General features: G+C 55.0%; 2 protein-coding genes across 2 annotated transcripts; both read right to left on the bottom strand.

Annotated features, from left to right (window-relative positions):
- Positions 1–2354: 2354 nt before the first annotated feature.
- On the bottom strand, positions 2355–5841 carry LOC125913710 (uncharacterized). The gene is made up of 3 exons (XM_049618897.1): positions 5836–5841; positions 4784–4933; positions 2355–3221 (listed from the first exon to the last, which is right to left on the bottom strand). The coding sequence occupies exons 1-3, from the start codon at positions 5839–5841 to the stop codon at positions 2493–2495; spliced, it is 885 nt and encodes a 294-aa protein (XP_049474854.1). The 3' UTR covers positions 2355–2492.
- A 2195-nt stretch (positions 5842–8036) lies between these two features.
- On the bottom strand, positions 8037–19266 carry ZNF683 (zinc finger protein 683). The gene is given in 7 exon segments (XM_049617720.1): positions 8037–9737; positions 9739–10034; positions 11075–11203; positions 12761–13464; positions 15127–15331; positions 15994–16118; positions 16853–19266. Coding segments are annotated over 6 exon segments (1731 nt in total). The 5' UTR covers positions 16108–16118; positions 16853–19266; the 3' UTR covers positions 8037–9454.
- Positions 19267–20646: the final 1380 nt, after the last annotated feature.

Genomic DNA, 20646 nt, shown 5'->3' with positions numbered 1-20646 from the left:
AGGTGATGTGCTAGGCCCTGCTTTGGTGTACCCAAAAGAGGTATCCTAGGAGTCCAGGGATCAAAGAACTCCATTTAAAAACAGGAACCACATTTGGAAGGCCCCATTGGTTTTGGCAAAGCAACAGAAGAAGAGCTTCAAAGGAAGCCACTGGTCATCAGATCAGACACTGTAAATGACCTGCCAGCAAGTAGGATTCCACGCCTTTCTCAAGCCAGCCCAGCCCGTGAGCAACACCCCTGCCAGTCACTCATTCCATAAACATGTGCTCATCGCCTTCTGCCTGCACATTTCTAGGATACAGAGGTCACCATTTGACAGTTGACCTGTCCCATCCCTGGACAGTCATGACTGCTAAAGTGTTCTTCAAACTCTGCTGGAAATCTGCCTGCCCATAGCTGCCCCCTTTCATCCTTGCTCTGAAGACACCCCCCGATGACCCAGGATGCCCTTTCTAGGCTAGCAGAAGTCCTCATTCCCACAGCCATCTCTTTTTCAGGGGCCCAGACCAACATGGACCTGTTGGCACGGTGACTGTGACCTCCAAGCGAGGTGTGTGGGGCAGGAAAAGGGAGAGGCTGAGGAGGGGGTGGGGGGAGTGTGGGAAAGAGCCTCATCTAACCCAACAAGTCCTGGATTCTCCCCGCTTACCTGTGAGTCACCCCCAAACTAGGCCAAACCAGTCCACAGGCCCACAGGCCCACAAACACACGCTGCGTCACACAGGCACACACTGACACACAGTCACTAGCACGGACCCACCGAGTCACACAGGCACAAAGACAGACCGGGACGCTTACACGGACCCACACGGTCAGACACAGAGTCAGAGTTACAGACACTCAGAGACACAGCGGACATGCAGGTCACACACGCACGGAAACACACAGACACAATGACACACGTGCCTGTTCACAAGACACACAGGCCACTCACAGCCGTCCCCCTCCTCCTCCTCGTGAAATTTGCCTGCACTTGAACACAGACACACACGTGGACGCACACGTATCTTACACATTCCCACTTACAGCCCCAACTGTGTCGCGCCTCCCCCCTGCCCCAATATCTGCCAATCCTGGCCCAGATATGCTTCCCCAGAAAGGGGACATAGAAGGAGGCTATCCCTGGAGGTCTGCTTCCTGCTTCTGCACCTGAGCCTTAGCCTCTGGTCAGAGTCTGTCATTAGCTACCTAGTCCCCAAATAGCCAGGAAGTGGCAGATAGAGCCCAGGTCCCCTCAGCTGAACCTACTGCTTCTTCCTTCTCCTCTCTGAGGCCTGCCTCTGCTGCCTACCTTCCCTCTCTCTGCAGCCCTTCTCTCCCAGCTGGGGCACCGGAGCAGGTCTCTGAGCAAGCCTGGGTCCACCTCTCCCTCTTCCTTGCCACAGGACAAGGTACCCCAACTCCTGCCCAGGGGCCTGGGCATTCCTGCTGCTGCCAAATCCACCTCCGCGAGGTCCCTGTAAACCCTCTACGGCAACCTCATTCGACCCTCTGCTGTCTGCACAGGACCAGCGAAGCCTCCGGGAGAGGCAGGATAAAGCAGTGGTTAGAGCACAGGCATCCGGGTTCAAATTCTGACCCCTTTGCTTTCTAGTTGACTTTGGGCAAGTGATGTAACCTCTCTGAGCCTTAGTGTCCCTATTGTAATGGGGGCGGTGAGCAACTTTAGTCCTACTTCATGGGGCTATTTGAGGACTGAAACGAATTATGCTTAGAAAACAAGCCACAAATAATAGCCACCACCATCATCACTAGGAACTTTTCAGAGCCCGGTTTGAGGCCTGGCGGCCCTAGAGATGTCACCCCCTCCTCAGTGAGTTTTAGGGGACCCACCCTTCTAGCTCTGGGCCTACCAGGCAGATTTAGGAGAGTCATTTCAATACAAATAAAAACCAAGGCTTGGGAGCCTTGCGCTGTTCCTGTGGTAGCCACCCCAGAGCCAGGTAGGGTAATTATGCTGCGACCGAGGCGTTAGTAACAAGCATCCCTGCTATTTGGACAGCCCGACTCCTGGAGTTCAAAGCATGTCCTGTGTCCACCTCCTCCTTCCTCACTACCTCCTTCCAGCTACCAAATCTACTCAACAACTCAAGACCCAGAGAGGTTAAGCAGCCTGCCCCCGGACACCCAGCGCTTAGGCTGGGTGCCCATTCGCGGGCTGGGTCTGAGGTCTCCTAAACAGCACCAGGGAGTGAGTGGTGGGTGTTGCTGAGGAGGTGACCCTCCCCCATCCCTTCTATGACAGGCTATCCCCCTCCGCAGGTGGACAGAGGAGGAGAGCGGCAGTCCTTCCTGGAGGCAGCCTGTGGGTGAGGGGAGGGAGAGGAGGGCAGAGCTGGGGTCGGGAGGAGATGGTGGAGTCAGCTCATGCTCAGGGTACTGAATGAATGAGCCTTGAATTGGAAAAGCCCAGAGATCAGAGACGCGAGAGCGGGGCAGCCAGGCCGGTTTCCCCTCCTGTTGTCGCCCCGTGTGGGGACTGACCTGTACTCACCGTCTGTGTGGGGATCTAGGTGTCCAGTGGGCCCGGAGCTCCTGCTGCTGGGCTGTGATATCCTGATGCGGTGGGGCTCTTGGCCGGGGTTCCTGGGGCAGGTCTGTCAGGCACCCCGTGATGGGGCGGGGCCCCTGGGGAGGCTCCCGCCAGCCCCTGGATTCCTCAGGGCCGCAGGGGTGGAGAGCTGGTTGGGCCGGTTTAGGCTCCTCGTGCTCCTCCCCAGGTGCCTGCCCATGGCCCTGTAGGGTGATAGTGATGTGGTAGCGGGTCCTCCTGGCAGAGGGACTCCGGTGCAGGGTCTGGGCTGGATGTGGCAGCGTCGGCCCTGCTGGCACAGGCTCGCCCTTTGCCCCCTGGGCCGTGGGGAAGGATGCTGGGCGGGGCAACAGGTCTTCCAGGCTGCCGTGTGGCTCAGGCCTCAGAGGAACGTCTGGAGCAGTGTAGGGGGGTTGCAGGCAAGCGCAGCCTGAGGTTCCTTGTTCCAAACACCCAGGAGCAGCAGCGGGCACGAGGGCCAAGTCTCGAGCAGTCTCTGCTGCCAGCGCCAGGCTCTCCGGTCCCACGGAGGCACAGTTGGCCAGGTCAGAAGCACTGCCCACAGCTGGCCTCTGTAGGCGCCCCAGGGGTTGAGTGGTTCCCCCTGAGCTGTGTCGTCTCTTCCAAAGCCAGGAACCACAGCTCCCTGCCTGAAGGTCCCATTCTGAGCAGCTCTGGGATTGGGCCTGGGGGAAAGCAGAGACAGGGGTCCGGCAACAGCACTTTCTCCTGTCCCCCCCAAGCGCCTCTGAACACTCTTGACTGCCCTCCTTGGCACAGGAGAAGCTGAGCAGAGGTGCCGTAAGGCCCGTGAGAACTAGACCAAAGGGCAGAGCTCTGGGAAGGCCCACGGCATTTAACTCACCCCCTCCCATTCTACATATGAGGAAAGTGAGGCCCAGAGAGGACACTGACTTGACTAAAGTCACTCAGTGAGGGCCCAACTCTCAGGCCAACTGCTGCCTTCCCAGGCATCCACAGGCCTCTGGCCCTGTGGCACCAGCTGCTCTGGGGATTAGGGGCTGCAAGGGCATGCGTGCTACAAGTGCCTGTGGCCTCTGCCTGCTTCGGGCTTCCAGACAGCTCGCAGCCCCCTCCCCAGTACCCTCACAGCCTGAGATTTCCAAACACACTGGGCGCAGAGGTGCACCTGGGCCGTGGGGAAGCCAGGGAAGGTGGTTCCCCCGAAAGTGGGGCAAACCTAACCTCCATCTGCTGTCTTCCTCTGGGGCCCAGCTGGGCCGTGGGAATGAGAAGACGGGGCCAGGGATCCCAGATCCATATGGACACTGCTCCCCAAACCACCGATTTTCAGGGACAGGCTTGTGTCCTTGGCAACAGAGGAGCCACGTCTGGGGTCAAAATTCCTCCTAGCAGCGGCCCTTGATCCCAAATATCTCAATTTACTCATCTATGAAATAGATTCAGTCTCTCTTTCCTCAGGGGCTAAATACCTCAAGAGGGTACAGTGGTTAATGTAGGGGCCTGCAGCGAGGCAACCCGGGCTCAGATCCCAGCTCTGGTACTTCCTGGCACACTCTCAGTGTCCCCGTGTGTAAAATGGGTGTGATAATAACAGTACTTGCTTCCTGCGAGTGCTGTGAAGACTGTAGGAGATAAGCCGTGCAGGGTAACCAGCACATAATGAGTACTCAATTAAATGCTAGTTATTACTAATGGCATTCAGGACCACAGACACATGGCTGCTTGAGCCACCTCCAGAGAAGGCTATTTGCTTCTCTAAAGGAAGGACACCCCGTCACTGTTCAAGCCATGGCTCGGGTCCCCACTGAAGATGGGGATACTGTGGCCAGAGGGTTAAACCACTGGCCCAGCTTTACCCCCTGGGGAGCCATGCCAGGAAGGCTGGGGCCAAAGATGAGACAAGGTCAAGCTAGAGGAGGGAGGGTGGAGGAGGGGGTCCTGGGAATAGGCACTGGCCCTCAGCGCCTCCCCCAAGGGCCTGAGCATTACTAAGCTTATGCTTCCAGAACACCTAGTGCCTCATGCTGGATGTTTTACATGTTTACTTTCTTTCTCACAACACCTCTGAGCTGCATTATTGTCCCCATTTTGCAGATAGGGAAACTGAAGTTCAGAGGTGGGGGAGGGGGGGCATCTACTCAGGGTCACACAGTGAATCAGTGGCAGAGGGAGGATGAGAGAACTCCGGGTTCTCAGGGCCTGCCCAGCTCCTCCCCAAGCTTCTGGCCCTCCTCCTCTCCCACCCCTTCAGATTCTTTCTTACCTTGAGGCTGACATTGTTGGTGCTGCCCAGGCCCTGGGCCAGGTCAGGGCAGCTCTGGCCACCCCAGGGCCTAGGAAGGAAGCAAAGGGAAGGGAGTGAAGTAGCTTCCTCCTCTCCCACCCCTAGACTGGACCTTCGGGTCCTTCCCCACTTCTCTCAGGGCACACAGGCAGGCTGAGCTCCTGAAACCTTGTGAGTGGGGCAAGGTCTATGCAGCAGCCTCCTCTCTGCTCCCTCCCCCAGCTGGGTACTCCCAAAGAGAGAGAAAGAGACAAGGATAAGCTTGAGGCAAAAATGAGGACTAGGTCTGTAGCAGGGTCAGAATATAGAAGCAGGGGGCGCCTGGGTGGTGCAGTCGGTTAAGCGTCCGACTTCAGCCAGGTCACGATCTCGCGGTCCGTGAGTTCGAGCCCCGCGTCAGGCTCTGGGCTGATGGCTCGGAGCCTGGAGCTTGTTTCCGATTCTGTGTCTCCCTCTCTCTCTGCCCCTCCCCCGTTCATGCTCTGTCTCTCTCTGTCCCAAAAATAAATAAAAAATGTTGAAAAAAAAATTTAGAATATAGAAGCAGGACAGCACCTCAATAATTCGAAAGCTTGCCATTTGTGGAGGCCCTCCCCATGCCATGCCGGGCTTAGCCTTAGGTATGGTGCTCATATGATCTTCTTCGAGCCTCACAATAATCCTAGAAGGTGGATATTGTGTCCATAGTTTTTCAGTAAGGAAACTGAAGTCCAGAAAGGTGAAGTGACTTGCCTGGAGTCACACAGCTAGTGACCCTTGGAGTTAAGACACTAGGACTGTCCCACTCCAAAAGCTGGTTAGACATCACAGCGCTAATGGGGGCAAGATGGGGAAGTGCCTTGACTGCCTCCTCCATGCACCTTGCGCCCAACTCCAGGCAATCAGCAGGGATCAGAGGCCTGTGCCTTAGTGCAGGAGTCCTATTCCCACGTCTGGTGAGAACCAACTCCAAGTGCATGCATGGGATGTATCATCACGCTGGCCCACGAGCATGTGCAGTCCCTCCCCTGTCCTCCCAACCCCTGACTCACCTGCATGCCAACCCTGCCTCCTCTCAAGTGGGGAAAGGGAGGGGCAGTGCCACCTGGGCCTATAGGGCAGGTTCCTGCCATACAGGGTAATGGGAGAGGGTGTGTCTTCCAAGTGGGGGCGGGCAGGGCAGTGTCAGGGTGTGGGTACTTCCCCCCCCCCCACCCGCCCCGGGGCATCCAGGCTTCCAGGCTTTCAGGGTGGCTAGGCCCTCCCCTCCCCTCTCTCTTTGGTGTGGAAGAACAGTACAACCCCTCCTCTCACTCTGCCCCCATCACGCTCCCACCCCTCCCAGAGGGGCCAAAGACAGCTCTGTCATGATAAGATCAGAACAAATTGCTGCATAACTCCGTAGATACACAATACCCCGTGCCTGAGAGCACATTCCTAGCTCTTTTCCGATTCCACTGTGAGCTGCTGGGATCCTCTTCACTGTCCTCCCTCCCAGCCATTCAGCTTTGCCGTCCAGAGCCTTTTCCCTTTCACTTAGACATTAGCCACCAGTGAATGGGCTCAGAGAGGAAGCAATTTGTTCAAGGTGACAAGCCCAGTGGCACCTAGGGTTAGGATGAGGCTCTGGCCCCCTGGCTTTGCAGTCCTGAAATCTCTCTAGCACATCCAGGGCTGTCAGGATGCAGGCTCTGGAGTCAGGCCGCTTAAGCCTGTAACCAGGCTCGGCCACTTCCCAGCTGTGTGACTGGGCAGGTGACTTCACCTCTCTGAACCTCCATTTCTATATCTGAATCACATGAAATACCTGCCTCGTAAGAGCTGCTGTGAGGATTAAACGAGATAATCCAGGTAGGGCATGAAAGGCAAATAAAGTTTATTGTTGTTCCAGTCTGGGACGACAGGGGAAATCCTTTCTCTGGCACATAAGGGCAAATGCAGTGCAGTTGGAGGCAATTCAGGTACCTGTCCTGCTCATGACAAAGGGAAGGAAGACCAGAGGTAAACTGGCCTGTGATGTGAGAATCAAAGTCCACAGGGGTGGGGGGAGCTACCGCATTTGCCTTTAAACTGTCTCAGGAGAGGAAATCACTGTCTGCAGGCCGCCTATCGCGTGTACGGAATTGCAAAAGTTGTTTTAAAGTTTTAAAAGAGCACAGATACTTTTATAAAGATCGTTTTCACATTCACGTATCCAAAATCTTAGTACACTGACACTTATATTTTTATGCTCCGAGACACTCATACAGGCTTATTTGAACATCCACTACGCGCTCACTCACACACGCGCGCGCACACACACGCACACACACATCCCTAGGGCCCAGGGGAGCCCCTGCGGCCCTCCTCCATCCCCCTCACCTATCCCGAGCTCTGGCCTCCTCCGGGGTCCTCTTCCCCCTGCGCTTCCTCCCGAGCCCTAGCCCTGCCAAGCGGCGGGCCAGGCGTGCCCCCAGACCCCCGTGCCGCTCGGCCATGGCAAGGGCAAAGCCCCGGGCTTCGGGACACCAGACCGCTGCGGAGCCACGGGGGCCACCCGGATCCGCTTATTTGCAGGGAAACGCCTTCTCCGGCCCGCCCCCCGGAGCAAACAGCGGCCCCGCCCGCACTCGGGGCGGGCGGGGGACTGACCCAGATGCTACCCTTGGTGCAGGGCACGGGGTGCGCTTCGCAGGGGCCGCCCCCAACCCGGGCCGCTCCGCCAGAGCCTCGCCCACCCCCGCCCAGGCCATGCTCTCAGTCAGGTCCGCGCTACTTCTTCAGGCATGGGGAGGCGCCAGGGGTACACCGGGTGCTGGCAGCCCCCATGCTGGCCTTGCACGAGGTGGGCGGGGAAAGAGGGACCTAGGTCCTGCGGGGGTCAAGAGGCAGGGAGAAACGAGAGGTCTCTCCCCGCCCCCGAGAAGGAGGGGCTAGAACGCAGGGGCGGGATCAAGACCGGTTTGGGCTTGGTCTTGCGGAGTGGGTGGGGCCTAGCCCGAGTGGTTGGCATCTGGCGCAGAGCCAAAGAGGTGACGAGGTGGGCTTAAACTCGGACCTTGATTACTGCGGGGAAGGCCAAAGGCCACCCCGCCATTGCCCTGACAAGAGGGGCTCCCCATAAGAGTTTTCTCTTGCGCTCCTGGGGAGCCTACAACACAGGGTGAATCTTGCCCAGTCCCTGGTGGGGAAGCCGCTCTCAAACCCACAGGGGTGCGAATGGAGGCCCCCTGCTGGAAGTTGGCCAGTTATTACTGGGGTTTTTTTAGTTTATTTAATTTATTTTCTTGATTTATATCCAAGTTAGTTAGCATATAGATCAACAATGATTTCAGGAGTAGATTCCTTAATGCCCCTCACCCATTTAGCCCATCCCCCCTCCCACAACCCCTCCAGTAGCCCTCTGTTTGTTCTCCATATTTAAGAGTCTCTTAAGTTTTGTCCCCCTCCCTGTTTCTATATTATTTTTGCTTCCCTTCCCTTATGCTCATCTGTTTTGTATCTTAAAGTCCTCATATGAGTGAAGTCATATGATATTTGTCTTTCTCTGACGAATTTCGCTTAGCCTAAAACCCTCCAGTTCCATCCACGTAGTTGCAAATGGCAAGATTTCATTCTTTCTCATCGCTGAGTAATACTACATTGTATATATAAACCACATCTTCTTCATCCATTCATCAGCCAATGGACATCTGGGCTCTTTCCACACTTTGGCTATTGTCGATAGTGCTGCTATAAACATTGGGGTGCCCGTGCCCCTTCAAAACAGAGCACACCTGTATCCCTTGGATAAATACCTAGTAGTGCAATTGCTGGATCATAGGGTAGTTCTATTTTTAATTTTTTGAGGAACCTCCATATTGTTTTCCAGAGTGGCTGCACCAGTTTGCATTCCCATATTAATGTTTAATAACAGCTATTGGTATTTTCTTATAGTTTATTTATTTTGAGAGAGAGAGAGAGCACCCTCACATAAGTGGGGGGGGGCACAGGGGGAGAGGGGGAGAGAATCCCAAGCAGGCTCTGTACTGGATCTCACAAATCGTGAGATCATGACCTGAGTCCAAATCAAGAGTCGGTGGATTCTTAGCCACTGAGTCACCCAGGCACCCCAATAATAGCTACTGTGTATTGTGATTAATAATCTTGCTTCTCAGGCAGTGCCCTTTCCCCACCTGTTGCTAACTCCCAAGTGGGGGGCAGAAGACCTTGCACATCTGAGGGCATCCTCTGGGATTGCAGAGAGAAAGGTCATCAGGAGGGTCCTAGCTCCTCAGGCTCTCTTTGCCAGTTCTTCCCTCCTTATACTCCTTGTAGAGCCTCTACCTCTTCCCTGAGCTCGCACCTCCTTAGCCCTTTGCCCTCTTTGGTGGCTGGTCCTGGCACACAGGGGGATATCTTGCTTCTGGGTCATGAGTAGACATCGACATCCTTGTGTTCTTGTCCCTCCACCCCATAGGGGGCTCAGCTCCTAGCAGATGCAGAGGGAGGAGCTCACCCCGCCCCCTGACCGTGGCAGGGAATACCAGCTAAGGAGGCACAGTGGCTTCTTACGAACTGTGAGACAAGAAGGTGGTGGGAAGCAGCAGACGTGCATCTGGACAGGTGCTGGAACATCTGTTCAGGAAAAAGAGCAATGTGCCCCGTGCGTGGCAGCGTAGTCTGCACAGTGCAGAGTCCTGGAAGGCCGAACTACCCACTGGCAAGCTGAGATTGGAGGGCCTCGTCCCAGACCGGGAGCAGGAGATGGCTGCCTGCCCCACCCCAGGGGAGAGCATCACAGAATCTCTGTGGCTGTGTCCCCTGACCTGGTGGATTGCGAAGTCTGACCAATACACAGTGGCTTCCCCCGCCACTGTTGAAGCTCAGGAGGCCTCGACTTGCCGCAGAGAAAAATCCTTTAATCGCTCTGCCCTGCCCCCTCCCCAGGACAGTCCCGGCACCAGGGCTCAGGCTGGCTGCCCTTACTTGCCCCAGATGCCGAGGACCTCTTGACCTTTTCCGAATCCCAGCCCAGCTGCCTCTCTGATGACACCCCCACAAGACCTAGTGCTCCCCGGTGCCATTGGGCAAAGCAGGCAAGAGACGCCAGGGGCAGGTGGGTGTGAGCTAGGCTGCAGGGCCGGCGGGCATGCAGCCGCTGGTGCAGCTTCAGGTGAACGTGCCGGGTGAAGCGACTTGGGCAGACACTGCACCCGAAGGGCCGGGCCCCTGAGTGCATCCGCAGATGGGTCTTGAGGTTGCTGGAGCTGCTGAAGCGCTTGTGGCACATCTGGTGGGAAGGGGCGCTGGTGTCAGCTCTGTCCACCTGGCTGGCTCAGGAGCTCTGCTCCCCCCCCCCCCCCCCCCCCCCCCCCCCCCCCCCCCCGTAATGCAGGCCCGGAAGCTTTCCCCTGATGATTTCTCCCTGGGACTCACAGCGTCTGGCCCATTGGAGCCAGGCAGACCTGGGTTAGCATCCTGGTTCTTACTCCCTGTGTGACCTCGCATAGGTGACTTCTCCTGTCTGAGCCTTCGTTTCCTTATTGGTAACACGTTACTGTAAACACCTAACCTCACAGGGATGATGGACTGAGCGAGATAATCACATAGGACCCTCGTGCGTGGGTCTACAGCTTTAGCGGGCGTAATTAACATTTACTGGGAGCTGCGGCATGCCAGGAGTTGGTCTCCCTTCGTCTTCCCCAGGACCCTGGAGAAGCATGACTAAGTACCAGTATAGCTCCTATATTTCAGCGAGAGAGCGAGGCTCAGAGGAGGCGAGCCACTAGCCCAAGATCACACAACCAGCTGGAGGTACAGCTGGAATTTGAACCCAAGTAGCCCAGACTTAGAACCTCTATATTTCTTTCACGACTGCCTCTGTAAAACGGGGGAAGCATTCCTGCTGTTCTGACTTCCCAAGGGCTGTGGTGAGTGTCAGAGAGAGGAAGCTAACACCAAGCTGGTGTTACCCGCAGTGCGTACTTTCACACGCTGGGCCTTTTACTTCTGCAGCAGCCCTGGGAAGTAGGTAATAGGTATTCACTCCCCAGCACCCCCAACTTTGTTCTTCTCCTCCCATAGGCCTTCATCTCTATTCCTCACGCCAGGCCCAGGGAGTGAGCTCCCGTATCACATTCTGGCCCTTCCAGGCTGACTCGGGTCATTTTCACCTCCCTCCACCTCCCTCCCCACCTCCACCCTTGCCTCCAGTCCTGTCTCCACCTGCTCCGGGGACTGGGGAATAGAGGCTACGGGTGCCATCCCTCCGGGGCCCTGGAACTACTCACCAGCCCCCAGGAGTACAGGGGAGGGGAAGTAGGGTCTCACCAGGCACTCGTGGGGCCGCTCCCCGGTATGCACCAACTGGTGCTTCTGCAGGTGGGCGAGCTGAGTGAAGCGCTTCTGGCACAGGGCACACTGGAAGGGGCGCTCCCCGCTGTGCACGCGCAGATGGACCTGAGCCAGGTGTGGGACAAATGCTGCCAACTGCCCAGACCCCTCCGGCAGGGTCTGGGATCCTGTCCCAATCTCTCCCCACATCCCCACGGGACCCCTATTTAGCCCTGAGGCTTCTCAATCCCCTTGCTTCTCTATCACTGCCCCCAGGGCCCCTCTTGCCTTTCCCCAGGATACCCTCACTCTTTCTGCTGCCCTGCAGGAGGGGACATGACAGTGGTCAGAAGGCTAGGTAAGGCGGTGCGACTCAAAGTGTGGTCCACAGACCAGCAGCATCGGCACCATCTGGGAGCCTGTTAACGATGCACGTTCTCATTAACTAACAAACAAACAAACAAACAAACAATAAATAAATAAATAATGAGGTGCCCGGGTGGCTCATTTGGTTAAGCCTCCGACTCTTGATCTTGGCTCAGGTCATGATCTCCCGGTTCGTGAGATCAAGCCCCGTGTCAGGCTCTGTGCTGACAGTGTGGATCCTGCTTGGGATTCTCTCTCTGGCTCTCTCTCTGCCCCTTCCCCACTCGTGCTCTCTCTCCCTTGTGTTCTCTCTCTCACAAAATAAATTTTTTATTTAAAGTTTTTTTTTTTTTAATGTTTATTTATTTTTGAGACAGAGAGAGATAGAGCATGAACGGGGGAGGGTCAGAGAGAGAGGGAGGCACAGAATCGGAAACAGGCTCCAGGCTCTGAGCTGTCAGCACAGAGCCCGACGCGGGGCTTGAACTCACATACCGCGAGATCGTGACCTGAGCCGAAGTCGGACGCTTAACCGACTGAGCCACCCAGGCGCCCCAATAAATTTTTTTAAAAATGCAGATTTTCAGGCCCTGCCCCAGGCCAGCTGACTGAAGATCCCTGGGGCTGGGACCTAGAAATCTGCATGTTTCCTAGCTCCCCGGTGGTTTGAGGCTCATTAAAGTTTAAGCACCCATGCCCTGGGGACCCGGAAGCGTCCCTCCTCAACAACCATAACTTTTCCTCAACTTCAGTGCTGCCAACATGTGCATAGATCCCCATCTCTGCTGATACACAGAGGTGTGCCCATGGGGTCCCCTCTGGGCGATGTGGATGATGGCCCCAATGGCACTGTGCTGCTTCATGGGGTCCCACGTGAAAAAAGCTGGTTGTCAGGTGGGTGGCCTGGGCTCACTAAAATTTATGCCTCCACCAGACCTTCAAACAAATAAACAAGAAGAGGCTTAACTGGGGATCCAGAAAGGGCTTTGCACTAGATGTTGAGAGGCTAATATCAAGGCCTAACTTCACCATTAAATCGAAGTAACTTTGGGCAAAACTTTCCCTCAGTTTCCCCATGTTTGAGTGCAGTGGACGCTCTCACAGACTATCTCTTAGAGTGGAGAGGACTTTTGGCGGCCATTTTGTCATCTCCTCTCCACAAACATGACACCGAGAGGCCAAAGGAAGCATCCCAGGTCACAGCCTAGAGGCTGCCCAGGAGTTGCTCTGGCTTTAAGGCCCTTGATTCTGGAAGCAGGATAGCACGGGGTCATTGAAGGATGCCGAGGGGAGCAGCGGAGCCCAAGACGCAGATACCTTGAGGTTGGAGAGCTGCCCGAAGTTCTTGCCGCATACATTGCACTCGTACAGGATCTTGCCATTCTCTTTCCTCAGTGGGTAAGGCAGCACTGCGGTGCCTGTCCGGGAGCCCAGTGGGGTCCGCCTCGCTGGAGCCGCCCTGCCAGCACTCTTTTGCCCTGAGGAGTAGGTCCTGGCAGCTCCAGGGCCTGGATTCCAGGCCTGGAAAGGCTGGATCTGGCCAGAGGCTTGGGAGGCCCCTGGGTAAGGATACAGGGTCTCCCTCTGGGCCGTGGGGGGCCCAGGCTCATTGACACTCATCAGCAAGCTGGGCATAGCCATGATGGGGTGGGAGGGATCTGGGGGCTGCATGAAGAGGCGGGGGCATCGGACAGAAGGTAGGGCCCCATAGGTAAGCAGGTAAGGAGGAGGCAGGAGAAGTGGATATGCAGGACAGAAGGGGTGAAGGCAGAATGGGAGCACTTTGGAGATGGGAGTGGGCAGCAGGCAGGACAGACAGGAGCAGAAAGCTAAGGGGCTGGGGCTCCTTCTGTTCTGCCAGGGGGGTGGGCAAGAGCTGCTGTGGGGACAGAAGGATGGGCAGCGGGCCCCCTCTCCAGCTCTTTCCCATTGGCTTCCCCTCTGGTCCCTGTTTGCAGAGTGCTTGGCCGTGAGTTTCTCGCCATCATTGGAGCCTGCATGCAGCCCTGGTGGCTGGAGCACTGAGCGGGAAAAGGAAGACAGTGGTCAGGGCCCCACTACCTGGGGGAAAGCTCTGCTCCCCATCTAACCTGCCCTGCTCAGGCTGGGAAATCGCCGTAGCCTTGCAAGCCTGTTGGGTGACTTGGGCAGGCATTTCCCCTCTCTGGGCCTTCCTGGTCTGCACTTGGACTTGCCAACAAAAGGATCTAGTATGTCTGTGGTGCTCAACCATTTTAGGGAGAGAAGATGATCAGGAAGCCTACTAGAGGGGCGCTTGGGTGGCTCAGTCGGTTAAGCGTCTGACTTTGGCTGGGGTCATGATCTCAGTTCATGCGTTTGAGCTCCGTGTCGGGCTCTGTGCTGACAGCTCAGAGCCTGGAGCCTGCTTGGGATTCTGTGTCTCCCTCTCTCTCTGCCCCCCCCCCACTTCTGTCTCTGTCTCTCAAAAATGAATAAACATTAAAAACAAAAAAGAACCTTATTAGACATCCAAGTGGAGAAGCCAAGTAGGTAGTTGGATGAACTGGTTTGGAATTTGTTTGGTTGTTTGTTTATCTGTTTGGTTTGGAGTTTATAGAAGAGAGGTCCAAGCTGAAGACATAAATCTGGGTGCCAGGGACCCCGAGGAGACCACATAAGGACGACCCTTGATCTGCTGTGTCCAAAACGGTAGCCACTTGACTCATGTGATGACGTTTCAACTACTTAAAATAAGTACAATAAGAATTCGGTTCTTCATTCACACGAGCCACGTTTAAAAGGCTCAGTAGGTACGGTCGTAAACAGCACAAGTACGGATCATTTCCTTTCTTGCAGGAAAGAAGTAGCTGTCAAAAAGCACTACTACCCTCCGTAAAGTGAACAGGAGAGGCGGGAGAGAAGAGAAGAGGTGAGACTAAAGGGTGGGGGAGGGGAGAGAAGAAGGCTTTGGACTGAGTTATGGAGCATGGGGATATTTAGGAGGTAGGCAGAGAAGAGCGAGGAAGGGAGACTGAGGCACAACAGCCAGGGAGGTGGGAGACATATAAGGTGAAATACTGAAAAGAAAAAAGGTCACAAAGTAGATGTCTGCTTGGATCCTCATTTATTCGCTCAGCCAACTTCGCTGACCTGTCGTTTCACTCTGTGCTCTGTGCTGGGGAAATAAGGGACCGGGCAGCACAGTCTGCCCTCCAGGAGGTTACAGTTGTGTGATGAAATGGTGCGTTACGGTGCAGCAAATCTAGAACATAGGTATAGTGACATCCTACTCCCATGGAAGAAGAAACTGGCCTCGGTGATGTGCCCAAGGTCACAGAGCCGGGAAGGGCAGAACCAGGACTCTATCCTCAGCTCTCTGGCTCCCGGTCAGTGCTCCTATCTCATAATGAAGACTCCTTTAGCTCAAACATTCTAGGCACAGGGCGCCATGCTCAGTCCCAGGACTCGGACTACCCCTACTCCAGGTCCCATGCTCATGCCTGAGAAAGCCACTGTCCATGCACCTCCTCTGGCTCAGGTGTCGCCCTGAAAGCCCCGCCCCGCCCCAGGCCAGGACTCCAGGCCAAAATATGGAAGTAAAGCGTGCCTGAGGCTCCGTCCTCACCAGTGACACTGGGTCCCCTCCCTTTCCTGTCCTGAAATCTAAGAGTCCTCTCCCACCCGCTGCCCCCTTCACGGTGCAGCCCTCTGCCCTGGCTTACTTGTGCTCGAGGTGTCGCTTCTGAGACCTTGTGGGGCCATGCCCAGCGATGCCGGCTGCAGGGCACACAGGTATAGGTCCAGGCCCTGGGGACAGGTCAGCAAGGCAGACTTGGCTGGCGCCAGCGGCAAGGGGCACAGCCAGCTGGCACAAGATGAGCCATGGGCATCCACAGTGTCAGGAAGTGGCCTGCGAGCTGAGGAGACCTGGCAGACAGGGGGCAAGGGACTTGGGCGTGGGAGACAGGGACACCTGTGTTCCTAGGATGGTCCCAGCTCCAGTTTGGTTTCCAAAAGAGGAGAAGCTAAGACCCACCCTGTATCATGTCTGTCACTCAAACGGCTTCCCCATCCCTCATTTGAAGATTTCCCCAAAGACTTTCGTACCCACCCCAGTACTGCCCTCCTCCTATCCTCTACAACCCCTCACTTAGCCCTGGTCTCTCTCCCTTCCTTCCTTCCTGACCCCTTTGGCCCCACTGTGTCTCAGACCATCTACTGTGTTTTGAATGGAGCCTAGATGAACTTGGAGAAAATCCTCATCGAAGACTGTAAACCCCACAAGATGGCCCTGAGCTTCCCTCCCGCTAAGGCCCAGGTCGTGGTCATACAGCCAAGCCTCCTGCAGGCGCTATGCTATCCCTTCTCACGCCCCACAGGAAAGGTCTGGCCCCTGGGGCATGGGAGAGGGTCTCTGGCACCCCCAGGGCACATCTCCATGATGTACCAGGTGGGGTAGGAGTGCTCAGGACCAGGGGCCAGTGGGAAACTTGTCCCTTCAGATTTCCCCCTCCCCCCCACTTCATCCTAATATCCTCTCCCTTTGTGAGCAGGCTGCCCTCAAAGATTGGGCTGGGATCCCTCCTTACCTGGTTGCCTTGGCAGAGCTGGAAGTCCAGGCTGGAGGACAGGGAGCTCCCTGTACTCCCCGGAGGCTGAGTCTTGTGGCAACAACCCAATTCTGGAGCAGACTCCCCCTTCATGCCCCTACTACCTGATGGGAAGACAGGTCAGTCACAGGTGAGCAGTGAAGGACCTCCACACAGGAGCCTGGCTTCTAGAGCTGGCCGTTCCACTACACCACCGTGTGACTTTGAGTCACTGCCCCTCCTGGCCTCAGTTTCCCTATCTGCAAAACACGAGGGTTGGACAGGCTGATGTCTAAGGACTCAGTATTGACATTTAGAAGCCAGTGATGCTTTCTTGGTAGGTGCAGGAAGAAGATCGAATGGAGACAATCAGAGGTGAGAAGCTGAGCTGGCCTTATGCTCATCCCTGGGGAAGAGGACAGAGAGGAAGATCCTCATGGAAGGTACTTCTGAGTGAACTCAGAGATCATCGACGCGGCTTTTCTGGGCAGCAGAGGAAGCCCTAGGGTCCTGCTGCCCAGACTACCCAGGCTCAGCTCCCTCACCAGGGACAGTCTGAGAAAGCAGGCCAAGAGTCCCCTGGGTCCCCTGACTGGCCTGACAGGAAGATTCTCTGCTCAGCTGTCCGCTTCTCTGCCTTCTTTTCACCGAAGGCCACACAGCACAGGGACCACTTCAGCTCAGCAAGTGTCTCAAGGCTCATTCCCCTTCTCCTCAGTGGCCACACTTCCCTCCTCCTCCAGTGCTCCTCGGACCGCGGACCCTAGCACGTTCACTCGAGTGTCTCAGCCTGCCAAAGCACGGTCTCCTTTTTCCCTTCCCCCACTCCTCCCGACCCTGCCCAGCAGAGGCTTTTCACCTGCCTGCGTGAGCCTCTTCACCTGGTTCTGCAGAAGTTCCCTCTGAGGGATGCAGGGAGGTGGGCAGGCGGGCAGCTGCTGCCTGTGGTTGAGGCCCCAGTGAGTGTGACAGGAAGGTGCTTCATTTGAAGTTGCCACAAGTAGGAAGAAGGGGGCAGGCGGGGGGTGGGGGGGGCTGTGAGAGACCTGATGAGAGGGACCCACCCACCAGCCTTTACCTACCCGTGGCAACTCTACGGGACAATGTGCTGATTTGGGACCACTACAAACTGGGGTTCTGGAATATCAGTGTGTGAAGCTGGGGCGAGTGGGGTGGGGCTATGTGAGGCCAAGAGGGACACAGCAAGGCTCAACGGCTGAAGCTGGGGTCCTTCTGGAGACAGGGGCCTGGCCAAGATGGAACCGGGCAGTGATGATGACAGGGAGGACAGTGATGGTGGTGAAGGGACAGGGACAGTTATAGACATAGACCACAGCAGGCAACACGGAAGGATATGGAGTGGAGCAGAGAAGAGAAGGAATCTGATCTCACGGAGCAGAGGCCCCGGAGGCAGCAAATACACCCTCCTCTTTCTCGTCCCATCTCTGATCTGCTTCTCCTGAGAAATCCTTTCTCTTATCCCGATACTGAGCTGAGGCCCCAACAGGGGTAAGAGGTGATTCAGTGGCATAGCAAAATGCATATAAGGAATGGCTAGATATCAAAGGAGAAGCTCCATTGGTTAGGAAGCAGTTTTTTAGGCCAAGCAGTTTCATTACTTCTGAGAGCAAGAAAAGGCACACATTTCTAGAGACTCAAATTCTGCCCAGTCGGTGGATCCGTATCACACAATGTCTGGCCCCGTGTGACACAGGCCCAACCAGTCATCAGACTCCACCCAGCCATTCCATTGAGGTGGCCTGGAGCACACAGGGACATCTTGGACACTCCACCACGAGCAGGGACATATTACCGGTGTTTCTCTGCCAGCCCAGCCCCTGGCTGGTGACCACCTCCACCATGGCCTCCATCACTTCCCATCAGAATTATTTGCCCACATAATGACCCCTATGTGCCTGTGAGTGTCTCAGGGACAGGAACCACTGTCTACTCATTTTTACTTCCAGTGCAGACATTTGTTGGGTTTCTTGGATGCTCAGAATGTGGAATTTTCCCCCCACATGCATCTGGAGGGAGGCAGAATGCACCTCCCACTATAAAAGCCAAGATGGCCACACACTTAATTCCGACCTCCCCGAACCCAGCACGTGATACAGGCACATGACATGGACTGGGCCAACTGGATGCCCCCATCCAGACTGGATCAGAAACCAGGGGCCCGAAAGAGGCAGGTAAGTACAGACTCCACTCTGCACATCATGCCACGTTGGCTTCCAGGGCAGCAGAGGAAAGAAAGGGGTTCAGAGGGTGTTGCAGAATCCTCTCTGAGCTGGGTCCGGGGTGGGGGGGTCTCAGCTTCTCCTGATCCAGCCCATTCTCCAAGTCTGGCTCTACAGCATTTCCAGACATTCTGTGAGCTTCCCCATATCTTTTAAAGGAATTGCTTTTCTTCAACCCTCCTGAAATGGTTTCGGTAGCTTAACCCGAGAATCTCCATAACATATGCCCAGAACAAAAGATAAAGCAACAGCGTTCAGGCTGGAATACTGAGCCTTCAGGATCTGAGTAGTCAGCTACCTGTACAAAGAGCCTCCCGCCTTTCTCAGCTGCCCTCTCACTATCCTTCAGATTGGTGAAGGAGCTCCTCCCTGGTGCCGCTTGTGACCTTGATCCACCCAAACTGCATGCCCCAAAAGCTGGAGCCCTCCCAGCCTCCAAGGCCACAAGCCTGCCTTCCCGTGCAGCCTTGTTGGAATCACAGGGGAGCCAGGGCCTGGCTAGGCACCCACAGAAAACCCCAGTCTCATCTCCGAGGAGGAGTCACCTGCACATTTGGCTTCTATCTTCCACCTGCTAACTCCACCCACCCCGGCATCACACCCTTGCTCCCAACTCTCAGAAAAGTCTGTAAACCTCTTGATTAGAAACAAAAAGGGAAGTAGACTTGGAGATTTCTGACTGTCCGGTCCCTGAAAGGCCTGGCTAGGAATGTCCTGGGAGGTGGGCTGAGGACATAGGGCCTCGAGTTCCCACCCAAAGCAGCCTCCACCTGCCAACCCCTTCCTTGTTCTCATCTCCTGGGCCCTGCCAGGTCTTCTGTCCTGTCAGCCTCCAAGTCCACCGTGATGTCATTAGCCTAACTGTGAGGTCACCATGTTTCACATCCCTGTGGGGTAGCTCAGGCATAGAACTGCAGCCTCTTAGCCAGGGAACCTGTGCAGATACCTGGACCCAGATGAGAGACCCAGGCCAAGGCAAGTCCTCAGTGACCACAGGGGGGCTTGGGAAGTGCTTGTGGATGGGAGAGAGGATTCGGAGCCTTCAGGGATAAGCGGGGGACACCAGAGAGGCCTTTGACAAGAGCTGGAGGGCTGGACAAGGGTCCTCAGGCTCCTGATTCATGGACGCTTACTTTCTTCTTCGTTCTGTTAATTACAAAACAAAACATACTAGTGGTAAACATTTCAAACAGCAGAGAACAAAAAGACAAAAAAAAAAAAAAAAAATGGAAGCTCCCCTCCTTCACAATTTCCTAGGGACCAATGTGAATTTTTTGGTGTTTGGCCCCTGACATTTACATATGAACCTACAAACGAGTAAGTGAACTTTTTAACTTTGTTTTTATACAACCTAGTTTATAAGATACATATACTTTTCTGTAGCTCTTTCCATCCAACAATCTGCTGTGACCATCACTGCATGCAGAACAAACACATCTGCCTCCTGCTTTTTCCTGATTGCATAGTGTCCCACAGCAGGGATAGACAAACTGTCATTCCTGTATTGTGGACTCCTCAATTCTTCCCTCTTCCACACAAGGCTGGAAAAGACCTCCGTATGGAAGCAGTATGCAGAGTGATTAAGAACACTAGCTGGGGGGCGCCTGGGTGGCTCAGTCGGTTGAGCATCCAACTTCAGCTCAGGTCATGATCTCACGGTCTGTGAGTTCGAGCCCCGCGTCAGGCTCTGTGCCGACAGCTCAGAGCCTGGAGCCTGTTCAGATTCTGTGTCTCCCTCTCTCTCTGATCCTCCCTCGTTCATGCTCTGTCTCTCTCTGTCTCAAAAAACTAAATAAACATTAAAAAAAAAATTAAAAAAAAAAAAGAACACTAGCTGGGACTTAATCCCAGCTCTGTGACCGTACGGTAAATCACTTAACCTCTCTGTGCCTCTTTCCTTATCTGTCAAATGAGGATAATAATAGTACTTGCTTCACAATGTTCTTTTGAAAATTCCTCCAGTTGATTCACCTAAAGCTCTTAGGCCAGTGCCTGGCCCAAAGCAAGCACTTGACAAATGTGGATTAATGTTAACATTGTGCATCAATCTTTGCCTAGTTAGGCAAGCAAGTTAGGCAGCTTCCGAATAGTGTTAAAATTGTGATGAATGTTCCTGGCTCACTTTGGAGAGACCAGAATTTGAGCAGCACCCTTGGAAAGATTAACTACATTCTGTTTTATTGCTTTATTCATCCGCCCCTAGTCGGAGACCATCGTGCTCACCCAATACTGTCCTGTCCCCGCGCCAGTCCACGCTCCACAATAATTAGAGTTTTCGGCATTTGGGCGCTCACCATGTGCCAGGAACCCTGCAGAGCACTTTGACATGTTTTGTTTAACTCAGCACAGTGACCCTCCGAGATGGGTACTATTATTCCTGTTTTACAGGCAGGAAAACTGAAACTCAGAGAAA

This window comes from Panthera uncia, assembly GCF_023721935.1.
Source record: "Panthera uncia isolate 11264 chromosome C1 unlocalized genomic scaffold, Puncia_PCG_1.0 HiC_scaffold_4, whole genome shotgun sequence".
NCBI classification, from domain to species: Eukaryota; Metazoa; Chordata; class Mammalia; order Carnivora; family Felidae; genus Panthera; species Panthera uncia.
Note: the sequence above shows the minus strand (reverse complement) of the source record. Positions and strands in the feature narration are given on the sequence as shown.

Excerpts from the sequence above, each read along its gene's own strand:
- LOC125913710 (XM_049618897.1), bottom strand. Across the intron at positions 3,222-4,783 it reads CCAACAATGTCAGCCTCAAG|GCCCAATCCCAGAGCTGCTC; the intron begins GTAAGAAAGAAT and ends GCTTTCCCCCAG.